The sequence below is a fragment of the Dasypus novemcinctus genome, chromosome 23 (assembly GCF_030445035.2).
Source record: "Dasypus novemcinctus isolate mDasNov1 chromosome 23, mDasNov1.1.hap2, whole genome shotgun sequence".
NCBI classification, from domain to species: domain Eukaryota; kingdom Metazoa; phylum Chordata; class Mammalia; order Cingulata; family Dasypodidae; genus Dasypus; species Dasypus novemcinctus.
Window position 1 is genome coordinate 1,872,539 of NC_080695.1, and position 12,339 is coordinate 1,884,877.

The 12,339-nt window shown below is 44.9% G+C and overlaps 1 protein-coding gene and 1 non-coding gene across 5 annotated transcripts in view; both read right to left on the minus strand.

The window, feature by feature from the left end:
• The window catches only part of RAB11FIP3 (RAB11 family interacting protein 3), a 103,612-nt gene that overhangs the window by 46,332 nt on the left and 44,941 nt on the right, over positions 1-12,339 (minus strand). For 3 of the 4 annotated variants that reach the window (XM_071211103.1, XM_058285577.2, XM_058285576.2), the window contains exon 2: positions 910-1,003. In XM_071211103.1, the coding sequence (XP_071067204.1) occupies positions 910-1,003 (94 nt within the window). Of the gene's footprint in view, positions 1-909; positions 1,004-10,285; positions 10,362-12,339 lie in introns of those variants that run through there. The other variant, XM_071211104.1, reaches the window with a different exon arrangement.
• Positions 9,068-9,174, minus strand: LOC111765057 (U6 spliceosomal RNA). Its single transcript, XR_002797516.1, has one exon. It is a non-coding gene; the product is annotated as a U6 spliceosomal RNA (small nuclear RNA).

Consider the following 12,339-nt stretch of genomic DNA (forward strand, 5'->3'; position numbering starts at 1 on the left):
TAAAATTCCCATTATAAATGGAAAAAACAAACAAACAAAAAACAACTCAAAGAATAGTATACTCGAGGGAAACGGACTTGGCCCAGTGGTTAGGGCGTCCGTCTACCACATGGGAGGTCTGTGGTTCAAACCTTGGGCCTCCTTGACCCGTGTGGAGCTGGCCCATGCGCAGTGCTGATGCGCGCAAGGAGTGCCCTGCCACGCAGAGGTGTCCCCCGCGCAAGGAGTGTGCCCCGTAAGGAGAGCCACCCAGCGCGAAAGAAAGTGCAGCCTGCCCAGGAATGGCGCCGCCCACACTTCCCGTGCCGATGACGACAACAGAAGCAGACAAAGAAACAAGACGCAGCAAACAGACACAGAGAACAGACAACCGAGGGAGGGAGGGGAATTTAAATAAATAAATCTTAAAAAAAAAAAAAAAGAATGGTATACTCGAGATGCATGCATTTCACTGGTGGTAAATGTGTACTAAAAAAACAACAACAAAAACTGAACTCTAGTTAGCAATATGCATGCCGAAATATTTAGGGTAAAGTGTACTGAAGTATATCACCAAAAAATAAAGGATGGATTTGGTAGATAGATAAAAGGATGGATATATGTGTAACCAAGCAAATATAGCAAAATGTTGATTGCAGAATATAGGTGGTAAATATATATGGATATTTATGGTAAAATTCTTTCAACATCTTTGTATACATGAAAAATTTCATAATAAAATACTTGCAAAAACAGGAACTTTCTAACATTAGGCATAAACAACTGAGTCAGTCAATTTGGATGGCAAGTTGTGTGAGAAACAAAGAGAAGAGATGTAAAGCTTGGCAAAAGAAGCGTGGAGGCACGGGGTGGTTCAGACGGGGCTGCGAGCAGCAGAGCTGAGCACGGACGGATGGCAACACAACTGACCTCCACTTCTGATAGCAGTGATCCCTCTGTAGAAGTCTTCGAAGCTGATCACACCGAGCCCACTGGGATCCAAGTATTTAGTTAAGTCCTTCACCTGCAATTGCCAAATGAGAATATGTTACCCAAAAGCCTTTCAAAAACTGGGCTGGGTGTACCATTCACTTGGCCCTTATGCCATGTACAGAGAAGTGGCTCCTTGGAGGCGCAGCACTGAACGTGAGCCCTGCCATTTCTCTGTGCTAGGAGGCAGAGCCAGCAGCCAATGGTCACCACAAACGGTTCTAGCCAGGGGACAGGTGGTGCCCTGGGAAGAAGCTGCCAACAAATCCCAGGATCACGAATCATGGAAAAAAGATTCTGGCTCTTACAAATCAACAGCAATTCTCGGGTTTTTTTTTTTTAAGGCTTATTTACTTATTTCTCTCCCCAACCCTTGTTGGATTGCACTTGCTGTCTGCTCTCTGTGTCTGTTCACTGTCTGTTCATCTTCTTTAGGAGGCACTGGGGACTGAACGCAGGACCTCCCACGTGAGAGGGAGGCACCCAATGGATTGAGTCACCTCCACTCCCGACAGCAACTCTTCTTGAGTGGATCAGAATTTTTAAAGTTTTAGGTATATATATATGCATATCTATATTTATATATACATATATCCTGGCAAGTGTCTAGGAATATTTACACACAGCACAAATCCACTCCAACCATCCAGGTAGGCTTTCCCAGCTGTGTGGAACCCCTGTGAGAAATTACTTAAGCAAGGGAACCCTTGACATCATAAATCATAAAAAAGCAAATATGATAATTCACACATGGCTGCTACAAATAATGAAATTCTTCAGAAAGTAGATTATCCAAGGATAAACTGGATTTCATAAAAATTTAAACTTTTGGGGAAAAGATGTGACTCAAGCGACTGGACTCCTGTCTACCATATGGGAGACCCCGGGTTCAATGCCCAGAGCCTCCTGATGAAGGCGAACTGGCCTGTGCCGCCGAGAGCTGGCGGCCCGCACCACCGAGAGCTGACGCAGCAAAGGGGACACAAAGAGGAGACAGTGAGAGACACAGCAGACCAGGGAGCTGAGTGGCTCAAGCAACCGAGAGCCTCCCTCCCACATGGAAAGGTCTCGGGATCAGTTCCCGGTGCTTCCTAAAGAGAAAGATGAGAAGAAAAAAGATAAGCAGACACGGAAGAACGCACATGAATGGACACAGAGAGCAGACAGCAAGTGCAAAACACCAACAAGGGGGGGGTGAATAAAAAGTTTTAAAAAAACAAACACAACTTTTGAGCTTTTAAAGACACGATTAACAGAATCAAAGGTCAAGACAAAGACTGGGAAAAATATTTGTGAATCATATATCTGATAAAGGACTTATATACAGCATACATAAAGAACTCTTACAACCTTAAATTTTTGGCTTTTACTGAGTACAAGGTAAATAGCTCATTCTTTTGTTTTGTTTTGCTTTTTTTTTTCCTCTCAGAGGGATCTGTTTAAACAAGTACTCCTTAAAGAAGTGGCTGCTTAAATGAGCTACAGTGTACTTAAGAGTGAATGTTTTAAGGGAAGAAGGGCTTTGCTTGGGTGCTGATATTGACCATTTTGGGATATTTTTGTCAGGCTTGAACTATGTACCTTGATTTCTTGTTTCTCTCCACAAGTTTAGAAGTTATTCCATTCCACCTCAATCTTAGGAATCGGTCAGCTTTACCACGTTAGTGACTGAATGAACTCTTAATTAAGTATAAGAGTCTGCTTTTTATCTGATAATGTTTTTCAAATTTTAAATCATGATATTCAGTTTTGTACAACTATTTTTATATTTTGTGTTTGTATTTATATTTATGAATGTTATTTGCTATGCTAAGGACTGAGATATCGATCTGCTTATTCATTATTAATAAAGATAAATAAAAGCACACTTGGAAAAAAAGAACTCTTACAACTCAACAAGAAGACAAAAACACAATTTTTAAAAAATGGGCAAAGACTCAAGGCATCTCAACAAAAAATATATAGAAATGGCTAAAAAGTACATGAAGAGATATTCAACATCATTAGTCCTCAGGGAATTGCAAATTAAAACCACAATGAACTATTACTAACTGGATTGGCTAAAATCAAAATAACTGATCATAACAAATGTTGGCAAGGATGTGGAGAAATTGGAACCCTTGTATCTAGCTGTCAAAAGATACAAAGGTCTCCAATTAGGAAAACATTTGGCAGTTTCTTAAAAAGTTACACATATGGAAGCAGATGTGGCTCAAGCAGTTGAGTGGCCACCTACCACATGAGAGGTCCCACATTTGGTTCCCAGAGCCTCTTAAAGAAGATGAGCAAGACAGCGAACTAATGCAAGAAGATGCTGTCAAAAAGATGATGCAATGAGGACACATACTGAGAGGAAACGAGCATGGAGTGGATGTGGCTCAAGCAATTGGGTGCCTTCCTCCCTCACAGGAGGTTCCAGGTTTGGTTCCCAGTGCCTCCTAAAAAGAAGACGAACAGACACAGAAAGCACACAAGAACAGGCACAAAGAGCAGACAGCAAGTGCAAATGATGAGGGAGGAGAGAAAGAAATAAAATAAATCTTTAAAAAAAAAAGGTAAGCATAAGCTGACCACACAACAGAGTTACTCAGGAGGACTGAGGACACAGGTCCACACAAGGGCAGGCATGTGAATGTCCACACACCTGGGGAACCAACAGCAGAACGGGGTCCGTGCACACAACAGAATTCTATTCAGCCTTAAAAAGGAATGAAGTGCTGATCTATGCTGCAGCACAGTGACCTTCAAATGCATTATGCTAGGTGAAACAAGCCAATCAGAAAGAGAGGCCACATCACACCCAATACAATAGCCATAATAATTTTAAAATCCAGAAAATAATAAGTGTTGGAGAAGATGTGAAGAATCTGGAACCCTCATACACTGCTGATAGGAAAGTAAAAAGGTGCAGACACAGAGAAATTTATAAGTTCTTCAATACGTTAAGCAGAGAATTACTATGTCCTGACAAATCCACTTCTAGGTACATACCCAAAAGAAGTGAAAACAAGTGTTCAAATAAAAACTTGTACACAAATGTTCACAGAACACTGACACATAAGTCAAAGGAAGTAACCACCCCAAAGCCCCTGACGGATCAACACAACGCTGTCAGTCCACACAATGGAGCACTGTCCAGCCATAAACAGGAAGGAGGCACTGATACATGCTACCACGCGGGCAAACCAAAACCTCACGATAAGAGAAAGCAACACGGCCACGTGGTGTACGATTCTAACTACGTAGGCCATCCAGAACAGGCAAATCCAGAGACAGAAAGCACAGCTGTGGTTGCTGGGGCTGAGGAAGGAAGAATGGGGAGTGACTCTTCATGGGGACGAGATTCTGTCTGGGGTGATGAAAATGTTCTGAAAGTAGGTACTGATGATGGTTGTACACTGTGGGTGTGCTTATTGCACTGAAACATACACTTTAAAATGGTAAAAAACGCCAATTTTATCTTGTATATTTTATACCCCCACATATATACATATACATCCACATAAATGCACACATACACACATCTGCTTGTATATAAGACTAAATAAACGATAAAAGGCTAAACCATGAAACAAACAAAAAATGGGTTCCTATGGGAGGAAGAATAAGGTAGAGGGGATAAGACTGAAGCTGAGCTTCTCTGAATAACCTTGTTGTATGATTTGACTTTGGGAAATACTTTCCTTAATTATAAACACAGTAAAATTTTAAAATACTCCCTAAAACTCAAGATTAAAATGAAACAAATGAACCTAAATGTACACCTAGTTGGTGGAATCATCACATAAACAGGAACTATTCCAAATGACTGAAACAAGTGTGATAGATCCTAAAGACAAAAGGAACTGGGACAAAAAAGAACACCTCGCACTCATTCAGCGATCGTATTTCCGGTGGTGGTGCTGCTGTTACTGGAGCTGCTGCAGTGCTGTGGGGAAAACAAGCGGGGAACCAGGAACACTCTAATTCCACCATTCCAAGTGGTGCTGAGAACTGGGACTTTCAACGCTGTTGGAAAGGACGATTAAAAAAAAAAGAGTGAAGCTGTCAGGCAAACACCCTATAATCCCCATCTTGAGTCTCGAATATCACTATGAACTCATGATGCATCCAAAACAAAGCAGAGGGGTGTGGCTCAGTCGACTGGGCTTCCACCTACCATACAAGGGGTCCCGGGTTCAGGTCCCGGGGACTCCTGGTGAAGGCAGAGCTGACCTGCGCTGCAAACTGATGCAACAAGATGACGCGACAGAAAAGAGACACAAAGGAAAGACAATGAGAGACATGACAAACCAGTCAGCTAAGGTAGCTCAACAACTAGATGCCTCTCTCCCATGTTCGAATCCTAGATCAGTTCCTGGTGCCTCCTAAAGAGAAGATGTGAAAACAAGCAGACACAGAAGAACACACAGTGAACGGATACAGAGAGCAGACAGTACGGGCAGCAGCGGTGAGGAGATAACTAAAATAAATCTTAAAAAAAAAAAAGGAGGGAGGCAGATGTGGCTCAAGCAGTTGGATGCCTGCCTACCACACAGGAGGTCCTAGTTCGGTTCCTGGTGTCTCCTAAAGAAGATGAACAAGACAGCAACCAGACGCAACAAAATGGCACAACAAGATAATGCAACAAGGAGACACAATGAGGAACAAAGTATGAGACACAACAAGCAGGAAGCAAAAGTGGCTCAAGCAAATGGGCTCCACCCTCCCACATGGGAGGTCCCAGGTTCAGTTCCCAGTGCCTTCTAAAAATTAAAAGACAAGCACACAAGGAACAAACACTGAGAGCGGACAGCAAGCACAGACAATGAGGAGAGGGAAGAAATTTTTTTAAAAATCTTAAAAAAAAACAAAAACAAAGCCTAACGAAACTTCTCTAGCTCTGTCCACTTGAGACAGCCTAGTAACAATGAACTCTTCTAGTAACTAGATCATGGTCTTTAAATTCCATTTCCCACTAAACAGGAAGCAGGACCTTTAGAGAAATGGCAGAAAGTGGGAAAGTTGAGCCTTCAGTCTCTTACATACCTGAAAGCAAAGAAACTATCAAAGACTATTACTAGGTCATATCAAAAGGACTCAGAGGGAAGCGAATGTGGCTCAACTGATAGAGTCTCACCTACCAAATGGGAGAGTCCAGGGTTCAATCCCAGGGCCTCCTGGCCTGTGTGGAGCTGGCCCACGCGCAGAGCTGCCACATGCAAGGAGTGCCATGCCATGCAAGGGTGCCCCTGCGTGGGGCTGCCCCATGCGCAAGGAGTGTGCCCTGCAAAGAGAGCCACCCTGCGTGAAAAAAGCACAGCCCGCCCAGGAGTAGTGCTGCACACAGAGAGAACTGACACAGCAAGATGACGCAACAACAACAAAAAAAGAGATGCAGTTTCCCGGTGCCACTGAGGGTGAAAGCAGACACAGAAGAACACACAGCAAATGGACAGAGAGAGCACATGACAGGGGAGAGAAGGGGAGAGAAATAAATAAATGAAAAAAATCTTAAAAAAAAAAGGACTCAGAAGCCAACTTACAGAGCCTTCCTTCCATCAGCCAAAAATGAAATATATGAGCACTGATAAGAATAACTGAAATGAATTGAAACATGTCCAATGTGTTTAATTTTTTTCATTGGCCATCATTGGAGGATACCAGTGAAACCACTTATTAAACTATCAAATAAAGGTAAAGATTCAAGCATTTATCCCTACTTTCCTATACAAACTGTATCACTGGGCAACCAAGTAGCAGTGAGAGAAGATGTGTCTTCACAGAAGCATCCCAGCTAATAAATGAAGGATGGAATTAGAACATCACCATCTTGCAATCCCGACTTGAAATAATGGCCCTAGTCACCCATCACCAGTGGCAACCAGATATCACATGACTCCTGTTTGGACGCACAGGACACAACCCAAATCAAACCTGAATCCAATCAAGTCTCTGGATCTAAAGACCAGCTCGGAGGAATACAGAGATCAAGGATGTGTCTCAGCAACACCAGGGCACAAAATCCAGTCTATACCACACATGACAGCAGATTACTGACCTGCTTTCTCAAGGAAAAAAAATCGGACAGGAAATCTTACATTAAGGGAGACTTAAGAGACATGTCAACCTATCGCCATGTAATGACTTTTTTGGATCTTGACTCAAAATGTCTAAAAAAAATCACACTTATAAGTCAGAAATTTCAATACTGACTGAATTCTTGATATTAAGGAACTGTTCATTTTTATAGCCATGATGATACTTTAGTAATTTTTCAAAGAGCACTGAGTTTTAGATATACTTACTAAAATATTAACAGATACCTTGAAATAGGGGGTGGGGGCCATGAACTGAAAGCAGCTGAGGCTGGATGATGGGTATTTGGGGATCAAACCTTTGTATGTGTTTGAGCTTTTCCATAATAATAAAAGCATAAAGAGAGGGGGAGGGGGAGAGATAGCAAGAAAGACAGGGAGGAAGGAAGGTAGGAAAAAGAGAGGGAAAGGGAAAGCAAGGGAGAGAGGAGGACAGAAAGAAAAAGGGGAGGGCAAAAAAGAAGGACGAGGTGCTCAGCCAGAAAAGGGCCATGGAGAGAAGCCCTGCCACATGAGAAGAGCAGGGCGTGTGATGAGTGTAGGGCGGGGGCTGCAACAGGACACCTCACAGGTAGAGACCCCAGGCTGAGGAAAATCTTATATTCCATTGTGACAGTTTTGTTTTTGTTTTTAAGATTTATTTATTTCTTTCTTTCTCTCCCTTTACCCCCCCCCCCCCCCCCCGTTGTCTGCTGTGTGTCCATTCGCTGTGTGTTCTTCTGTGACCGCTTCTATCCTTATCAGCGGCACAGGAATCTGTGTTTCTTTTTGTTGCGTCATCTTGCTGTGTCAGCTCTCTGTGTGTGGCGCCATTCCTGGGCAGGCTGCACTTTCTTTTGCGCTGGGCGGCTCTCCTTATGGGGCGCACTCCTTGCGCGTGGGGCTCCCCTACGCAGGGGGCACCCCTGCGCGGCACAGCACTCCTTGCGCACATCAGCACTGCATGGGCAAGTTCCACACAGGTCAAGGAGGCCCGGGGTTTGAACCGCGGACCTCCCATGTGGTAGGTGGACGCCGTATCCATTGGGCCAAGTCTGCTTCCCCATTGTAACAGTTTGAAACTATATGTATCCCAGAAAAGTATGTCCTTAAAGTTAATCCATCTCTGTGGGTGTGGACCCACTGTAAGCAGGATCTTTTGTTGAGTAGGATCTTTTTTTAAGACTCATTTTATTTATTTATCCCCCCCCGCCCACATTTGCACTCCCTGTCTGCTCCTTTTTTTTCTTCTCAGGAGTTGCTGGGAACTGAACCTGGTACCTCCCACGTGGGAGGGAGGCACCCAATAGCTGGAGCCATCTCTGCTCTCTGCTTGTTGTGTCTTGTTGTGTCTCCTCATTGTGTCATCTCATTGCATCATCTTGTTGCGCCAACCTGTCACATCCACTCACTATCTTGTTCGTCTTCTCTAGGAGGCACCAGGAACTGATCCGGGACCTCCATGTGGTAGGCGAGCACCCAACTGCTTGAGCCACAATCACTTCCCTCAAATAGGATCTTTTTTTAGAGTCATTCAGCTGAGAACTTGCTTTTTTTTTTTTTTTTTTTTTTTTGGTCTTTATTTTTTTAATGTTACATTCAGAAAATGAGTCCCCCATATACCCCCCACCCCCATCACCCCACTCCTCCCCCCATAACAACAACCTCCTCCATCATCATGAGACATTCACTGCACTTGGTGAATACATCTCTGAGCACCGCTGCACCTCATGGTCAATGGTCCACACCATAGCCCACACTCTCCCACAGTCCACCCAGGGGGCCATGGGAGGACATACAGTGTCCAGTAACTGTCCCCACAGCACCACCCAGAACAACTCCAACCCCCAAAAATGCCCCCACATCACATCTCTTCTTCCCACTCCCTACCCTCAGCAGCCACTATGGCCACTTTCTCCACACCAATGCCACATTTTCTTCGATTACTAATCACAATAGTTCATGAATAGAACACCGGTAAGTCCACTCTAATCCATACTCTATTCCTCCATCCTGTGGACCTCAGAATGGTTGTGTCCACTAAAAATATGGAACGCTTCACGAATTTGCATGTCATCCTTGCACAGGGGCCATGCTAATCTTCTCTGTATTGTTCCAATTTTATTATATGTGCTGCCGAAGTGAGCACTCAAATAGGATCTTAAGATGTGACCCACCTCATCCAGGTGGGTGTGAATCCTCTTACTGGAGTTCTTTATAAGAGAATGAAATTCAGACAAAAAGAGAGAAAGCCATGGAAACAAGAAGCTGAAAGCAAGGAAAGCCAGAAGAGAGGGGAGAGCCCAGCAGACACTGCCATGTGCCTGGCCATGTGACCAAGATCACCAGCAGCAGGTCTTTGGGGAGAACGCATTGCCTGATGGTGCCCTGATTCGGACATTTTTCCCAGCCTCAAAACTGTAAGACTGTAATTTAATAAATTCCATTGCTAAAAGTCAACCTATTTTATGGTATATGCTTTGAGTAGCTTTAGCAAACTAAGCATCCATTAATTCACGCAGCCAACAAATACTCGCTGAGAGCCTCCTAAGTCATGGCTGCTGGCTGACGCCAGCACAGCAGTAATCCCTCCTCTGGAGGGAGGCAGCCGCTGTGAGCACCAGGGCCAGGCGGAGGGGCTGACCACAGTGGCGGGGAGCTCTCCGTGGGGGTGGTCGGAGCTGCTGAGCCCCTGCGGGGCATCCCCAGGGGCCTCAGCTCTGCCTCCCTGCACAGCAGCATCCACGACCAGGTCACGAGGCCTCAACGGAAACCAAGGGGAGGGGTGGGCCAGAGCGCCATCTCAGTGCGGCAGGGACAGGCGGCTGGGGTGGAAGAGGAGGGCTGAGGAGACTGCCCAGGCGCCGTGGCAGGCCAAAGTGGTGCACCTCGTGAGGCGAGGCACCGGGCGCGAGCGAATGGAGCACCTAGAGCCACACCACAGATGACGCCCTGAAGCAGGGCGGCCAGGTCACAGCCAAGAGCAAGGCCCACGGATGCAGGAGATGGCAGGGACAGAGAAGAACCCTAACGAGCAGCCGCATTAGTGGGGGAGCATAAAGAGAAGCTAGGAAATAGCCAGCGACACAGGTGCCCCATGTCTCAAGGCTCAAGAAGAGAGAATTCCTAAGGAGGGCGTTCAGCAAAGCCAGGCACGGCATGGAGACGCAGGAAGCCGAGCCCCAAGGAGCTGTAGGGAAATTTCGGTCTTTGCTGGGGTAGACATGGCGCCCATAAAGCCCCATACCCAGTTCTCATACCTGCATTTGTTAATGTACAACAGAAGAATGGGACCAGCTCAAGAGCCAGAAACTGAGTCTGCTCAGCTGGCTGTGGCTCCCAACCGTGGGCCCCTGGCCTGAGAGCGCAGCGCTGGTCCAAAGTCCACTCATCTGCTGATTTCTTGGAAACAAGTAAGTAGGAATTCTTTATAAAATGCCAGCCTTCTGACCTCACAAAAACTTCATTCCCAAAGCATGTGATGTCTAGAGAGACTCTAAATTAGAGACCTAATTCAGAATCCACATTGGCCAATCCTTCTTAGGACTCTTAGAAGCTTCAACACGGAAATTAACTGAACACAAAGTATCAAGTTGTTCAGTATGAAACATTAATCAAACCCTTTTTAAACAACTCATTAACCAGCAGTAAGCCTGCTGTGTTACTATGTTAGAATGACAAGACTCAAACCAGTGCTGTTTTTCAAGGATGAATCAAAGTATACACGTCTTTAAAATAAGTCCGTTTTAAATATATTTTCTTTATAATTGGAAGAATAAATCAACTCCAATGTAGCTAATGATTTGAGAACGGTTCTAATTCTCCAACCCTAGGCTACTCCATTGAGAGGCCTTTTAAACAACAAAAATGTCACAACTGTGAAAAATGAGACAACCCACTCTTTCCTACAAACCTAGTAGAGCCAAGAAATTATGCCGAGACATAAACAAGACAGCTAACCTCACTAACTAGGTACAGAGTGGGCTGTTTCTGAAGGTGCAATGCTGATACATGGTGTTGATGGCAATGTACGAGTGTAACTGTGGACCACAGGTGGTGGCCTGTGGCAGATGTCAGCAGAGGAGTGTTGTGCGGGAGAGTTCTGCACATTGTGCATGATTGTTTTGTAGGTTCTCAGTATCTCTAATAAAAAAATTTTATAAATAAAAAATTTAAAAATTGTATTTTTTATTCTACAGATGTAGAGACATAACCCAGTAATCCAAAAGAGGAGAAAACAGAATCAGTTATCTGGTTAGACTTAGCCAGAATTCCAGAATCACCTCTCACAGAAAGCCTGGGGGAAACATGACCTTATGGTCGTCACAGAACACTTTGTAACCAAGTCTCTTTCACAGGGAGAAACTACCCCACCTCTGCAGGTTGTTGTTACAACTATATTTGCATTTTAACATCTTCAACAAAGCTAATTTGATCAGAAACCATGTGATAATAAGCAAACTGTTCCTAGGAGCACTCTTTAGCTATTCATGAACTTTACATTAGATCTGGTAGTGACAGCCACAGCGAGTGGGCGAGGAGGGGGTAAGCAGAGGAACGACTCCCAGAAGTGGATTTTAATTTCTCAGTGGTACAGTAAACCGGAAATTCTCAGAAGCCTGCACTGAGGAGGCCTTTGCACCTGACACCTGATGGGGTCACCCAGCTCCCAGGCCCTGGCGCCCAGCACTCTCCAGACACAGACAGCTGCACCTGCTGTCAGCCTGAGAGGTGTGTGCCAGTCAGTGCCAACCCGCAAGACACCGTTTCCTACATCCTTGTACTTAGAGAAGAAAAATTGTTTTGATAAAATCAAATTCAAAATTAATAAACAGTTGGGAGATAGGAAGGATATGTATGTTCTGTTTCTTTAGTGACACCTGTGGAAACCAGCCTGGAATATTTTAAATGGATAGAGGAATGATTTCTGTACAACTTTAAGAGTGTGTTACTTTTGGAGGCAGGGGGAAGGAGAGAAAAAGTAAGGAAGACAAAGCGTACAGAAGAGGCTTCAACTGTATTTGTAAAGTTTCATTTCTTAAAAAGAATGGAAACAAATACAGCAAGATGATTAACATCTACTGGGAAACGGACTTTGGCCCAGTGGTTAGGGCGTCCGTCTACCACATGGGAGGTCTGCGGTTCAAGCCCCGGGCCTCCTTGACCGTGTGGAGCTGGCCCATGCGCAGTGCTGATGCGCGCAAGGAGTGCCCTGCCACACAGGGGTGTCCCCCGCGTAGGGAAGCCCCATGCGCAAGGAGTGCACCCAGTAAGGAGAGCCACCCTGCGCGAAGGAGGGAGCAGCCTGCCAAGG